The sequence below is a fragment of the Semicossyphus pulcher genome, unplaced genomic scaffold (assembly GCF_022749685.1).
Source record: "Semicossyphus pulcher isolate SPU_LCO1_2020_fin unplaced genomic scaffold, fSemPul1.0.p SCAF_21, whole genome shotgun sequence".
NCBI lineage: Eukaryota > Metazoa > Chordata > Actinopteri > Labriformes > Labridae > Semicossyphus > Semicossyphus pulcher.
The window spans coordinates 11,094,606-11,110,863 of NW_027211695.1; the positions used below are offsets into that span (position 1 = coordinate 11,094,606).

The window sequence follows — 16,258 nt, forward strand, 5'->3', positions numbered from 1 at the left end:
AGGCCACGCCCCGTCACCTGCCTAAGCCACGCCCCCGTGACAGGTACAGGCCACGCCCCCGTCACATGCATAAGCCACGCCTCAAAAACAGGCCACGCCCCGTCACCTGCCTAAGCCACGCCCCCGTTACGGGCATATGCCACGCCCCCTTCACATACATAAGCCACGCCCCCAAACAGGCATAGGCCACGCCCCCGTCACATACATAGGCCTCGCCCAAAAACAGGCCACGCCCCCGTCACATGCATAAGCCACGCCCCAAAAACAGGCCACGCCCCCGTTACGGGCATATGCCACGCCCCCTTCACATACATAGGCCACGCCCAAAAACAGGCCACGCCCCCGTCACATGCATATGCCACGCCCCAAAAACAGGCCACGCCCCCGTCACCTGCCTAAGCCACGCCCCCGTGACAGGCCACGCCCCCGTTACGGGCATATGCCACGCCCCCGTCACATGCATAGGCCTCGCCCAAAAACAGGCCACGCCCCCGTCACATGCATAAGCCACGCCCCAAAAACAGGCCACGCCCCCATTACGGGCATATGCCACGCCCCCTTCACATACATAGGCCACGCCCAAAAACAGGCCACGCCCCCGTCACATGCATATGCCACGCCCCAAAAACAGGCCACGCCCCCGTCACCTGCCTAAGCCACGCCCCCGTGACAGGCCACGCCCCCGTTACGGGCATATGCCACGCCCCCGTCACATGCATAGGCCACGCCCCAAAAAACAGGCCACGCCCCCGTCACCTGCATAAGCCACGCCCCCGTGACAGGCCACGCCCCCTTCACATACATACATAAGCCACGCCCCCAAACAGGCATAGGCCTCGCCCAAAAACAGGCCACGCCCCCGTCACATGCATATGCCACGCCCCAAAAACAGGCCACGCCCCCGTTACGGGCATATGCCACGCCCCCGTCACATACATAGGCCTCGCCCAAAAACAGGCCACGCCCCCGTCACATGCATAAGCCACGCCCCCGTTACGGGCATATGCCACGCCCCCTTCACATACATAGGCCACGCCCAAAAACAGGCCACGCCCCCGTCACCTGCCTAAGCCACGCCCCCGTTACGGGCATATGCCACGCCCCCAAACAGGCATAGGCCACGCCCCCGTCACATGCATAGGCCACGCCCCAAAAACAGGCCACGCTCCCGTTACGGGCATATGCCACGCCCCCTTCACATGCATAAGCCACGCCCCCAAAACAGGCCACGCCTCCCTTACATGCATACGCCACGCCCCCAAAACAAGCCCCGCCCCGTGATGGGAACAGGCCACACCCCCATTACGGGCACAGGCCACGCCCCCAAAACCCGCTGGGGTGTTGTACTATCACTCTGATGTGAAATTAGTGTGTTATAACAGAAGGTTTCCTTTTAATCCTCATCTGAAATCAGGGGGAAATTAGTTCATGTAAGCCATTTACAGGGCTTTAATTTTGAAATTCCATATCAGAATGACCTGATATTTTCTGAGTGACTCCCTGGGGTGTTGTACTATCACTCTAAAGTGAATTTTACTGTGTAATAACAGAGGATTTCCTTTTAAAATTAGTTTATGTAAGTGTAACTGTACCCACAGATCTGACCATATCTCCACCCACTGCACAATTTTAAAAAATACTCAAAGTGGGCAAGGGGCTGAGAGGGGGGTCGAACGTGGTGGGTGTGTTCGGCAGCTCAGTGATGTCCCCTCCCCTAGCCAGAGAAAAACCAATACTATTGCTGTGTTCGAAATGCCATACTATACTAGCAGTACGTACTGATTTGGCCAAAATGTAGTATGTAGTATGCAGTATGCAATCAAAAGCAAACTGTGCAGTATGCCAAAAATACCCTGATTCGGAGAAAATCTCCAGTATGCATCGGACCATTGGTCTACCTCGCCTACGTTTATTTCGTTTTCTTCTGCCTGGCATAGCATAATGCAAAATTAATTTGAAAAGCTCCTACATACTACATACTACCGTTGAACGCAGTAAGCAGTATATGGCAATAACTGTATATATAGATGGACTAAGCGTCTCCATCTGCTCTCATTGTACGTAAGTGATGCCAAAATAGCCCAATACTATGCGTCTGCAGAGCCGGAGGCAGTTTAAAGGTTTATTACCCCCCAATACTAATTCTAAAAACAGTTTAAAGGTTTATTACACCCAAATACTAATTCGAATAATAGTTTAAAGTTTTTACACCCAAATATATATTTTTTGTATGCATGTAAATATAACATTCACAGATTCTTGAGATATTGAAATAGAATCTTTATTAAAGTACAAAAACAGAACAAACAATGAAAACTATTTTTCTCAACAGAAAAATAAAACATCATAAAATACACACTGACCATGATGGGGTGGTCACTGATGACATCAGGCGTTCTCCTCTGTCACCCCAACAAACAGGCAGAGAGACAAAGACGCAGAGACCGAAAGGAAGGAACAGAAAGAACATGTTATTGATGTCTGACTTTTCCAGAACCAGTTATATTCAAATTAAAAATTGTGAAGTAGGTAACAGCACTACCTGTTTAATGCTTTCCTTTCCTTCCTCCACTTCACTAGAAGAGTAAACAGACAACATAATCAATGCTGGGATAACAGAAATATCAGTAACACTTAATTGAACTTATATTGGTAGTATCTTATTAAGATTGTATTGTTAATTTGTGTCCACAAAATCACTTCTTTATAGGCTAAGCTGTACAGTAAATGACATAACAAGGTGTAGACCTGCAGAAAAGGCCGATATAAATCCTATTAAAAATGAAAAATGTGTCATCCAACATTCCAAAAGAAAATCAAAATGAACTGTCTGATAACACTAATTGTGGGGTAAACAGACAGTAAGCAGTTCAATTATGAGAATATTTAAACTTAACTGAAATGGCAAGACAATAATACAATAGAAACGCTTTAATGAAAACGTAAATATATTTTTCCCACATCATCCAGACTATTGCTTTCATCCTCTTTTTAAGTTTATTGAAATGCACAGGCTAAAATTATTTTTCATAGTCATTAAGTCAACACTTAGTTGGGCTTGCAAAAAAAACCCCTTCGGTTTCATTAAACAAACAAATACCTCTTTCCCACCAAACAGTTTGTTTCCAGCAAGCTATCATTAGCTATCAGATGAATGTAGTGCCTTTCAGACTAACATAGTAGTAAATATACAGCCCCGGCTCCAGAACCATATTGTAAGGGGGGCATGTGATAATCACAGGGGGGCAGCGTTGCATTTCCCACAGATCTGCACATACATACATACATACATACATACTTAATAGACAAATGGCAATGGTCTATAATTACCGGGACAAGCACAAATTTTACTTCATATGCACATGAAAACCAGTTGTACAACCAAAACCAATCACAATATCACACCCCACTTAGTAGAGCTGCAGTCGGCGTCTCCCAGAGTTGAACCTCTTCATTACTGCCCCCTTCCATTCAGTAGCAAATCTTTTAGTTAAGTCTCTTTCAAAGGCCAGCTGCACTAAATGTGCTTTTCGTTGGTGCAGCATGCTGAGTCTATTGTCTGTGAGAACACTTTTTAAGACATTGCCCCCCTAATTGACCCCCTGACTCCAGGGCTGTAAATATAGTTATATCATATTGAACGTATCACAGTAAAACATTAATTTCACTGTCAAATTCAAGACAATAGAATTGTTTTATGACATTAAACAAATATTTGATTAACATTCAATACTCACACTCTGGTCGTCAGCCATGTTGTTGTTGATAAAATGCAATCATTAGCTGTCCAATGCACTAGGTGGTGCTGTCACAGGGTCCTAGAAATGCGGTCCATGAATTGCGTTCCTGAATCTGCAGCCTCCGGTTCTGTAGACACATGCTACTCAAAATAGCTCCTGTGATAGGCCCTGCCATCTTGCGATGGTGACGTCATATGGAGCCAGAGTCTGTGCAGTAGAGATCGGTGAGTGGCGCCGCCATAGCCACTTCTGCTAACCAAAACGCACACTTAACTTACCGAAAAAACAGCATGTTTAACAGCTTCTTTGTGTTGGTCTGAGGTTAACGTTCACAGGTATGGAAACTTCACTGACTGTAGTGATTGTTTTAGTTACGTTTCCTCTTGCCATTCGTCCTCCACTCTGCTAATTCGGAACTGATTGGCTGCAGGAGCAGTATTTGTCAACAGAGCTGTCAATCAACATTTTGACAGCATCAAATAACTAATTAGAAATAAACTTGTCAGAAAAATGAACACTTGGACGTAAATCAGCATGATAATAACTAGCTATAATGGCGTGTATTTTGATTTTTAGCAATCTATCATCATGTTTTTTCACATTTTGGTGGCCTCAAATTAATTCTACTTTGCAACTATAGTATTCCTAAAATCCCACTCAAACTCTCCAACTTTCACCAACAGGCTCTTTTGGCATGGACACTGATTTACAAGCACAATTTCTCTCCACAGAGATGTCATATTTGGAACAACTGTAATATTTTGTATAAGAACAAGTCATTATTTTACGATAAATGGTTTAACAATGGTATTATACTAGTGAGTCAACTGTTTAATAATGAAGGACTGCTGTACAGCTACTCAGAATTTCTCGCTAGGTACAATATACCAATAACCCCAAAATAATTTTCAGTGTTTTTTGATGCTATCCCAACTGGTTTATACATGTTATTTAGGAATGTTGAACACTCTCTGCCCCTACCAGTGTCGCCCCCTGACCCAATTCAGTCTCAATTAGGCAAAGTTTGTTTTTCTTTTAATAAAAGTATGAACTCCAGAATAAGGGCTTCATTTCAGGACAACTTGGTTTCTGTGCCTGGAGCGACATTTTATTGGAGTAATTTTGTTTGTAATATTGACTGGAAGAAGGTTTGGTACCTACCACAAAAGTACTTTCTAACAAATAAGGTGAAAGAAGTTTCTTTTAAGCTGATCCATAAATTCTATCCTATGAAGCACTTTTTTTTTTTACAAAAGTTAAAGAGTGACATAGATATAAATTGCTCTTTCTGTGCTGTCTATGTCTATTAATTGTGTTCTGTACTGAGACGTCTGATAGATTCAATTAGGAACACATTTCATTCTAACAGAGTTGTGATTGAGCTCTTCTCCCTGGGGTGCTTTCATGGAAAAAAAGGGTACACAAGGTTGATGTCAGCTAGCTGTTAGTAAGCTAACGAGATGACTTCTACAGATGTTATGGTTAATGTATTTATAATAAAAACGTTCAGGACTGCTATAAATCTGTACATCCATGAAAAATAAAGGTTGTACAACCAGGTGTGGACAGTAAGTGAGTTATAAGGGATGGGTTTCGGGCTGGGGCTGAATTACTAGAGACCGTAGTAGCTCAGATGTGAGTAGGTCTTTTATCGGTATTTATAAAGTTTAGGTGTAAATTATTATCACTATGTAGCCTCTTCCTGCTCCCTGTTCGGTGTGATGGTAATTTTCCACTGTGTTACTATTTTCTACTGTGACCTTAAGCTTGTGTGCCTTACTAAATAACAAGAACAGCTTAGATAAGAGGAAGTGGTTAGATGTACGGGTAGATAACTAACCACAGAGCGTTCATTTGAGACTTTTGTACAACTAAGCATAGAGGCAACTCGACTGCACTCTGTGACTCCAATTTTGTCTGTACAAACGGGTATACGAGTCCCCTATCCCCCACCTTTGTGCTTTGCTAAATGTAAGCATGTAACTTTCAGTATTCTATGTTCTTCCTCCCTCAGACTGCATTGCCCTCTGTATGATGATTGAACCTTCTCTGTGCAGGGAATAAATACTCCAAAGACACCTTTATTTCTCATGATTCTTTATCTCAGTATCATAGAACTTATTCCGTATTTAGAGGATAAGGTTTTTCCACCACATCGGGAGCCCTTTCAAATATAAAGCCAATATGTACACAATGCACAATGTAAGCATGTAGAAAAAGGGATAGTTCTAATCCAACACTGTAAAGGTTTACACCAGCACAAGACGCTAGCTTGGCTAATACTGATCATTTACAAACAAGCTTATCAAAGGTTGTCCTATTGCTGTTTGATTTTACTTTCTACCTATCTAACACCAGAAATAAATACATAACAACAACTACACCGGGCTACTCTAACTTGTACATTTTTAGCTAGTATTCATCAGTGCTTACAACAGTTACACTGACAAGTTACACTAAGCTGTTAGTGACAGTTACTTTGTTACATAACATAATAATATAATATAATATAATAATAATAATATATAACATAATATTTGTCACTAACATCTGTGTTAGTGTAGATAAATACAGAGAAAAACAGCTAAAAGACGTTTCATATCAATTAAATTCAGATGTGTTTTTTATGCTCTAATTTAGTACTCACATCATTACTTACTGTCGTAACTAGTTAAGGATAGTTTCCAGTGACAATGGTTGGCAACCTTGACTTTTCAGCTCAAGCCCACCAAATTGCACAAGCATGTTTGGTGCTTCATTTGGTGGGAGGGGCTTAGCGGAGTGATCCAGAGAGGCAGAAGGTTTTTTCCAGTGGAATGTTCTTGTTGCTTCCTACCACTTTAATACAGAACTCAGGTTTTTACATTTTTACTCAGGTGTAGTGCATCAGTTCACATTACAGATCATTTAATGGACAACGAGCCAATCTGGTATTTCAACACAACATAAAGTCTTCAGCTTCTGGACTTCCTTCCTGCTCTGCTGCTGAATGATCAGATTATGAGCCCTCTGTGAGGTTAAGAAGATATCAGTGACTAAATGAGTTCATTCAGCCTGCCTGGAGGCTTCTGGTTGGATTGATCCAGATCCACGATGGATGCAGTCATCATCAGTCAGCTGCTGTTGACAACTTTTCTTCTCCAACTGACGGCAGAAAGTGAGTCCAGAGAATGCTTAAGTACACGTCGTTTTCTCCTAATAATGCTATTTTTACATGATTGTCATCATGACTGTGTAACTCCTAATGTTCAATAGATGGATGGATCACTAGGTGAAATATTTTTGTATTCCTTTGGCTGGAAATAGACGCAATAGTTTGCTGTGCAGAATACTTGTTTTGTCTGTCTCATAATGGTTAAATAAGACTTATGTGGAAGGCAAAAAGAAAATCTATTTTTGAACTATTAAATTAATGATGAGACCTGACTAATACAAACTGTTAATTTCAGTGTTTATGGGTTTTTTTGTGTATTAAACAATAAGGGAAATAGTTAACTACACAGTAATTTACATTGCAAAATGCTGCATTTGATGAAGGAAAGACCTTTACTGTGTGATTAAAAATGATCTTCTGCTCTCCAGATGCAGACTTGAACACACACACAACATTCAAGCCTGCCAATTCTGTGCATTACGACGAGTTCTGCCTGCGTATTTCTGACAAGTCTCACTGGACCAGCTCCAAACCAGTTACCCAAATACCCACAAAGTCTACCAATAAGGAGCCCAGACTTTCTGAACAGACAACACAACCAAACAGGGAATCAATCCAATTGCTTCATCAGCCAACTACAGATGCTACCCGTCCACACAGTCAGTCAGACCAAACACCCATGCAGCAAACACCTACATACCTGGAACAAACCCAACCGCTTGATCAGCCAACTACTGATGCTGCCCGTCCATACAGTCAGTCAGCCCAAACACCCATGCGGCAAACACCTACATACCTGGAATCTACACAACAGCCTGAACTAAGAATCCTTCAAACAATCAAGGAGGAGGTCATCAGTGACATAGTGATGCCCCCAGTTGGTGAACTTTGTGAGTCTCTTTCATTCATTCATTTGAACCTGCCATTGTGCAAAGTTGACTTATTGCAGATTCAATGCTTTTTGTTAAATTCTTGGTGGTGGTTAAGCTCATCCTGATCTTGACTGCAATGAGGGTGAAATCATAATATTGTATATCTTCTCCATAAGTTGGAAATGGCAACAGTGCTGTCCGAATGAAACTCCCACAATTAATCATACTTAAAATATCTTTTATATAAATCATTTTCTTTCTTTTTTGAGAGTACATGCTTCTTAGAGTTGTAATCTCGAAGATCATTCTCTTTGGCAGCACCTATGGCAACAAAACAGTAATTGAGGGAGCACACTTGCCAGATATCCACACTGAGTTGGATGTGCGACGTCCACAGTTGGCTCTGATTGTAACTCTTGATTTTCCTCACTGACGGTCACTTTCTTTTTAGAGTTTGCCCTCATCTGAGCGTCAAATTTGTTTCTTTTTCTTTGGATTTTCACTTATTTTTGAAGTTGTATCTCTAGTCATGGATCTTTTCTTTGTTCAGCCATAGTTGATTACTGTTCTCTGGCAGACCAGCCACTGCTGGGTGATGGAAAACGCGTCACTGACTCGGCGCCACAGACACCCAGTCTGTAATACTGCTAAAGGAAAAGGCTTTCATCAGTGGGCCATAGGCTTAATCACCATCGTGTTACCTCATTCTGCGATAGATAGTGACTTAACAGACATTTATTTAAATGAAAATCTTTGAGATTATATCTTTGAGAAACACATAAAAAAGAACAAAAAGGAATAGATCTAGGAAGCATTACATCAGCACATTGAAATGGCTGTTGTTAGACACTTAAAGAACAATCTGAGCCTGTCATTGGCAAGTACAACATTTTTTAGTTAACAAACTTGGATCCAGCACATTAGCAAAGAAAAATTCCAAATATGTTTGAACCTACTTGTCATTTACAAACCAAAACTTATCAGGGCCAAGGCTCAAAAATACCTGAATCTTCTCAATAAAAACACTTTTCTACTCGGAAGTAACTGTAAACAAACGTTGAGATTTATTCCATACATTGTAGGCTAATATTAATATTATTGTTAGAACTTTGATCACCTTTGAGGTATTAACAGATGTCCTCGCTTGACTTTCTGTCAATTATCTGTTGATTTTTTGTTTTTACATGAAACAACTTATTGTTGCAGCTCTTTAACAGTGTGTATGTACATCTACAGTGTGATAAGTTGTCTTTTATCTCCATTTAGTTGCGGCATGTCACTGCAAGGAGACTGAGAAAAATCTTGAAACTGAAGTCTCTAACTTTAAAAGCATGTTGATTTTGAACCCCACTGGAATATGTACCTCTCGCCAATTCATGTAAGTTCTATCATGAAATGAAATTTTAAGTTGTAAAATCATTTAAAAAGAAAAACATAGAAAATGTGACACATTGTGTTAAAGTTAAAATGTTACTTGGACCTATTTCTGTCAAAGTGATCATTTTTAGCCATGCTAGCAATATTGTTGTTTGTCCACTATATTCCTGTTAGCCTTAGCTGTATGTTAGCATGCTAACACACTAAGCTAAGATGAAGAACAGAAATAAAGATTACCTTATAAATGTTAGTTTGTCAAAATCATTAGCATATTTAGGTGCTAATATTAGCTTTAGCTAATGGTACAGTCCCACAGAGACAGACGTCGTTTGGACTATTAGTCTTTGTAAGTTGACTGTGAATTGTAGATAAAGTTGAAATGCAGATGAAGAAACTACATTAGCTTTTGCTCTCCTCACGGACTGTTTTTCTCTCATACACTGCAGCCTGCTGATATGTGATTGGTCAATATTACTCGGACTACAAGCGTAGTTCAAACAGAACAGTTGCCTTCCATGATTCTACATTTCTATGTAGAATCTGTAAATAGAGATTAAGTGAACACTAACCCTTGGGTTTTTTTTTTCCCAGTGTGACAATGATGGGTGGTGTGGAAGTTTGTGTGACTAAATTAACTGCCCGAGCATACATTGACTATGAATGGTGAGTTTTATTTGATAACATGTAATTGTTCTCATCCGTCAGCTCTGTACAGATTTATCAGTTTAGAACTTCCATCTATTATGGCTTTCTCCTTAAAGCTGCATATTGTATTAATTAGGAGACTGTTTTTTCAGGGCTGGCCCCTAAAAGTTGATGATTCAAATCATCAATCAAGAAGAGCCCAAGGCAGCTCACAATTTGTCTGTCGAAAAATATCTGAACGTCATAATACTCAAACCAAGGCAGGAGCAACAGTATGGCAGGCTCAAAGTAACCCTTCAGTGTTCAATGTTCATGTTTTTACCAGGAGACCAATTTTCCTTTATTATTATCATTTTCTTATTATTAGAAACAAGCAAGGTGCTAAATAATAAAAAATATGTGGGTTTCTCAGACTCTTTTTTGGCACTGTTTTTAGGTTAGCATTCAGCTAGTGTTCCTCATACACAAGGTTTTAACTGGAAACCGAATTATCAGTAGAAGTCTCCTACACTTCAAAACAAACAAACTGGTAATTCAAATCAGACATTGAAGACACAAAAACACTGAACAAAGGAGATTCCTTGTAAAAATCTGCGTATCGTTGATGCCCTTGGGCAGGGTTTGGTCCCTGTTAGCTGAATTGAGGCTAACCTTAGCTTGACTTGTTTCTCTGATTTCCCTGTTCTCTGGTTCAACAATATAGCCATAGGCTGCAAAAATAAACACATTCTTCACTCAAGTAGATGCATCATTGTTTTGTTAAAACGAAGACTCTGGTATAAGAAGCAGTGATTCAACTTCTTTCCTGAATTGTAAGAGAAAAAAAATGCTTGCTGCTCTTGTCTGCCATGTTGGTTGATTCTCTTTCATCCATGTTGCTACAAGTTCTCCCTGCTGACCATGGACATCACATTCAGTAGATGTTTTTTCTCTGCACTTGAGTTTCCCTTTTGTGAAAAGTCTTTTACGCTAGCCCCTTTTAGATTGCAATACCACAACAGCGCTGTAACGAAGCTCCGCCCACACACACACTATGCTGTTAAGTCCTGCAGGCTCTGCTGATTACACTGGCACCGTTTCCCCTCTGTTACTACCTTTGAGGCCGGCTCAGCGGCTGAACGACGATTTCACCTCTGTGACTTTTACATTAAAGACAAGGCCTAACAGCCTTGAACTAAAGAACTTGTTTTCCTCGTATTATGTCTGTTGTGCATAAAATGCACTAATGGATACGCAAAAGAATCATCTTTGTTTGTTCTTTATGTTTTATTGTCCCATCCTATTAGACTTTAAATCAGTCTTGATATTATTATTATTATCTATCATTTAAGAGAAGGCATGTGTTGTTTCTTCTTGACCGATGACTGTATATATAGATGGACGACGCATCTCTGCCATTGTACAAAAGTACAATCTCGCTCGCCGGTGTGTTTAACAGCAGAACAGCTTCTTTGTGTTGGTCTGAGGTTAACATTCATAGGTATGGAAACTTCACTGACTGTGGTGATTGTCTATATGTTTCCTCTCACCATTCGTCCTCCACTCTGCTAATCCGGAATTGATTGGCTGCAGGAGCCACATTTGTCAACAGAGCTGTCAATCATCATTTTGACAGCATCAAATAACTAATTAAAAATAAACTTGTCAGAAAAATGAACACTTGGACGTAAATCAGCATTATAATAATAAGCTATAATGACAGAAACCATGTTGGAGAAAAATGTATTTGGCGTGTATTTTGATTTTATAGTTTGACCCATGTCCCATGGTGTCATGTCGTCCATCTTTTTATACAGTCTAAGTTCTTGACAGGTACACAGTCTCACTTTAAATGTAAATTTGAGTTCAATGTGTTTTTCATTCAACTCATTTAGTTCTGAGAAATTGCAAAAGACTCAAAAGAACGTCCTCCTTATCCTAAACCTTCACATACTAAACACAAAAGGTAATTATAGAAATAATAACTTTAGCACTTTTCTTAACAAGGTAACAAAGTGCTTCACAAAAAAATACAGAAGGGTTCAAGAAAAGTAAGAATTCATAACTGCTTTTGCAAAAGGATTTAAAAGACGCAAAAGATGTGGCCTGTGTTATTGTAGTCGTGTTCAGTAATATATCTGCCAATGTTTATGTCAACTATTAAGAATCTGATTAAGACATTTCCTCACTGATAAGTGGGTACGTTAATGATCTTTTTCTGTAAGTTGATTTGTTGACAAGAACATATTACTTATCCAACCAAAGTCGCAGAGCTGAACAAACGGAGGCCAGAAGCAAAGAAGAGACTTTGGCCACATCTCTTACTGAATGGGACACAACCACACCGTTACCCACTGACGTAGATTTTGACGTAGCTGACTTTGAAGACGGTCCAAGTAAGATATACATGCCATTAAAGTTTTACAGATTTCCTGTTATATGAAGACAAATACCGTGCAGCAGATAGTATATTAATGGTTTGTCTTATGTGGCTTCCCAGTGGCATGTGTGTCCTGCCAAGTCCAGACAAACCTGGCCGATGTTGACCCAAAGTCTATTAAGTTGTTGTATGTGATGAGACAAACAGATCCCTGTCCTGTTTATATTAGGTAAGATTCCTTTCACTATTTTTCAAAATGTTTGTAGGTCTGCTGCTGACATGGGTGTGTTACCTGCAAAAAGATCCATCTTTAAATGCTAGTAAAAACCAATCATGAATACAAGCTTGCCTTATAAAAAGCTTCCAGTGTTGGATGATGATGAAGCAGATGAATGAAAACTTTTTTCTGTATAACTGTGGTATCAGCACTTTAATAAAACAAACAGTAACCTTTTTTCTCTCTGTTGGCTCACAGTGTCAGCCCGAAAGTTGGCCAAGAATTCTGTTTAGACTTTGACAAGCCGGCTTCGAAGAGATTTCTCAGAAAACTAGAAATTCCCCCTTCGCAAAAAAAAGGTTTGTAATGAGAACTAGAAGTATCAAAGTTATGGCACTTTAGTTTAAACAGGACTTAAAGCAATCATTTTAGAGGCATATTATAATTGCTAAAAGCATATTCTGTACATCTACATTGTGAAACTGTCTTATGTTTCCTTGAAGTTGTGGATGGATGTCGCTGCAAAGAGAAGGAGAAGAAACCTCCACATAAAACTTCCCACGAAACTAGGATTTGGCTCCCCAGTGAAACATGTGGCTCAACTGAATTCATGTAAGTTTTTGGTGTTTGTGTGTTTGTTTGCGTAACAAGTTATTTATGTAGTAATACTGGCCCCATCAAATTTTTATTTTAAATCAATTTTGGGCTTAATGACTAACAACTACATGAAGTTTTGATTCTGCTCCAGTAGACTACTTCAGCTTGCAGCTGCAAAATAGGCTGTAATGGCTGCAACATTTCCTTAAGGGGAAAATGCACCCAATTTAAGTATGTCTACTAAAAGTGCTTATATTTGCAACTGACAGGCTTAGATTGTTATTCTTAAAGTCTGACAACATTACAGTAAGATTCATTACCCTTATCTTTATCTAAGTTTTTTTTGTTTGTTTTTAACATTAAACAGCCATTACCTCAGTGTCTTTAAAGCCACCTGACCCCATTTTTAAAAAACAAAGATTTTACCTCCAAGGACACTGGAATTGCTTGCCAACTGCTGCCTTGTTGGTTTATTTTTTGTGTGTTACACAAACATTAACGGATCCACACTAACCTGTTAAAAAATACAACACAAAAAACAGATAGAGGTAGCAGTAGACCAACAACTCTTGCTTTACTAAGGTAAAGTTGCTGTTTTTTTTTAAAAATGGTGTCTGGTGGCTTTGAAGAGAGCTATTAAATGTCTGTTTCTGCTTTCAAATAAAGCATATCACTCCTTAATAAAGAAGGTCTATGTAGGGATATCTCTCTCAAGTTGTATGACACTTGTTAACACATTTTATATGTAAATGTCATTTAGACTAAAAAAATATATTAAAACTGGGCTCAGGTTTTAAAATGTCAGAATAATCCTTCCATGCAAAGCAGTCCTCAAGTTTTCTTTGGTTTGATTCATAGTTATACTGGTCCAATATACAGTATTTGTGACACCTATATTGCAAACTGAAACGACACCAACCCTTGTTTTCCAGTGAGACACTGAAGAATGACAGGAAGGTCTGTGTGATTGCATCCAGCCTCTTACCATACTTTGAATTTGTTTCTCTGTAAGTAACACATTACATACTTAAAATTGTCTTTAATTATTGCACATTATCTAATGTATGTTTCTAATTCAACATATTTTCAAAGAAATCAAGAAAGGCAAAAAAAAAAAAAGTTCTTTCGTAGCTTATCAGCTGTTTCCTTGCGTTTTAAATGACACATGATAATAATTTCCTGTAAGTTGACTTGTTGATAAGAATCAGTACTCACCAACCCCCAGCTCGAAGTCTGAACCTGTAGGTGATATTGAGCCGTCCTCGAGTTCAGGCCAAAAAGATGAGCTGCCTTCAACTGAGAAAAATGTTGGTGAGTTTTGGCTTGGACGCAGTAACAAAACATATTGATAAATGCATTAATTCTCCTACTATGCTACTGTATTTCTTCTTATATCAAATCACTACCTAGTTTGAGTGTGGTACAATAATAACAGTATGTTTATTCATAATTCTTTATGCAGTTTGTCCCCTTCTGTAAATTGATGGTCACATTTAACATAAAAAAACACCAAAAGTGACGAGGTATTTGGTTGCATTGTCAAGCTGGCAATGGAGTAGGACTATTGTACTTGATTTGTTGTCTTGTTTTTCCTTTTGCATATATTTAAAATGAGAATTCTATTTCATATTTCTTTGTCCAATTGCGATTTTTCTCAATAAAAATATTTTTGAAAAGGAAGGGGGAAATTTTGAGAATAAAGTTGCAATTTTATGAGAATGAAGTTCTAAGGGCACTATCTTACACGTTAGTTTCCAACTGACACCCAGCCACTGTTCTTGCACCCACCTGTACACTAACTGGCGTGTTGGTCTTAAAATGAGGAGTGGGCTAACAAAAAACATATCTAAAATCTATGGCCTACTATTTATAGCTACTGTAAGGAACTTTCATTTTGTGTCAATGTTGGTGACCCCTGAAAACAAAGCGGTACGTCTTACGTCTTCGCTGATTCTGTCCTGTACATGTGTGTGATGAAAAAAAGTTTCAGACTGGGGCTAGAATCAGTTGATCCCTGTAATGAAGTGACTTTTAATGTAATTTACCAATTTAAAAAAATGTATTTAGTGTTATGCTGTAAATGCTATGGTCTTGTATGGCTTCACAGAGACTGCCAATTGCCATAATTGCCAGTCAAGTAAAAACTGGGAAGACTTTGACCTGAAGGACGTAGAATCCATGACGATGATGGGTCAAGCAGACAGCTGTCCTGTCCTGCTTCAGTAAGTTCCCTGCTTTTGTGTCTTTTTGAAAACATTTCAAAAGACCAGATTGCCAAAATTAGAATGAATGCCACTCATTAGCTTCCTATAAGTACTGATGTGTCATGGCGGGCATTTGCAGAGGTACAACAGAAATAATACTTATTTTAAGCCTATTAGTAAATTATAATAATTATTGTCTTTTGGTTCACAGAGTCATCACAAGAGAACATTTTTGTATGGATTTGTCCCATACGGGGCTCCAGACACTGCTGGAGAAACTGCAACTTTAATTGAAATAACAACTCAAATGTAATTTTTTTTTTTTTTTTTTTTTTATATCATTGTGTCCTGCGGGGGAAGGATTACAGGGTTTGTTGTGAGGAAGCAAAGTATGCTGCAAATCTGGTGGGCAGGGCATAGACTTTTATGCATTCTATTCATAAGCCTTTTGTGTTTCTTAATATTTAGATACTTAAAAGTATTCTCTTACTCATCATTATATTATTTTTTGATATTTTGTATTTTCTAAACAATGTAAAAAGAAATATATCAAATATTTTAACTGTCCTTTTATCTACTTGATTGGTTTTTATTCATATTTAATACTCTTGCACTGACATTTAAACTACAGGTCACTTTTTTGCATTTATTTTGCAACTGTATGGAGGGAAAAGCATTAACAGCAGTCATCCAAATTCTTCTGCTTGCTCGTTAATCATTCAATATTAGATCTATTACTTTATTTAATTTTTGATTTATTTATGTTTAGGGGCCATTTTAAGTTTCATGGGTGCCAATCAGGATAACATATCTCAGACACAACTGGAAGGATTGCCATGAACTTTTTCAAAGACTGTCAAAGACAGATTAGATGAGAATGGTGCATGTATTTGAATAATTGCATTGAATTAATGTCATATGTCTGCATAATATACTGTTATACTGTTATACATTACTGCCATCTACTGACTGCAAGTGAAAACTGCATGTTATGCCCGAAATGGTGAAAATAAAGTCTGAACAATTTCACACAAAACACAGATTTGTCTTGATTTTGACTCATGTTGTCTGTAATCCCTTTAAATAAGGATTG

General features: G+C 39.0%; 1 protein-coding gene across 2 annotated transcripts; it reads left to right on the forward strand.

Moving 5' to 3' along the window:
* Nucleotides 1-6,823: 6,823 nt before the first annotated feature.
* LOC138600937 (uncharacterized) lies at nt 6,824-16,179 on the forward strand. Of its 2 annotated transcripts, XM_069672492.1 has the most exons (13): nt 6,824-6,897; nt 7,323-7,784; nt 9,033-9,144; nt 9,735-9,806; nt 12,033-12,163; nt 12,268-12,376; nt 12,623-12,723; nt 12,868-12,976; nt 13,894-13,968; nt 14,187-14,272; nt 15,069-15,183; nt 15,377-15,474; nt 15,935-16,179. In XM_069672492.1, the coding sequence occupies exons 1-12, from the start codon at nt 6,834-6,836 to the stop codon at nt 15,453-15,455; spliced, it is 1,515 nt and encodes a 504-aa protein (XP_069528593.1). In that variant the 5' UTR covers nt 6,824-6,833; the 3' UTR covers nt 15,456-15,474; nt 15,935-16,179. The 2 variants fall into 2 exon arrangements, with proteins under 2 accessions (XP_069528593.1, XP_069528592.1); XM_069672491.1 differs by having other exon boundaries at nt 15,377-16,179.
* The last annotated feature ends 79 nt before the right edge of the window (nt 16,180-16,258 follow it).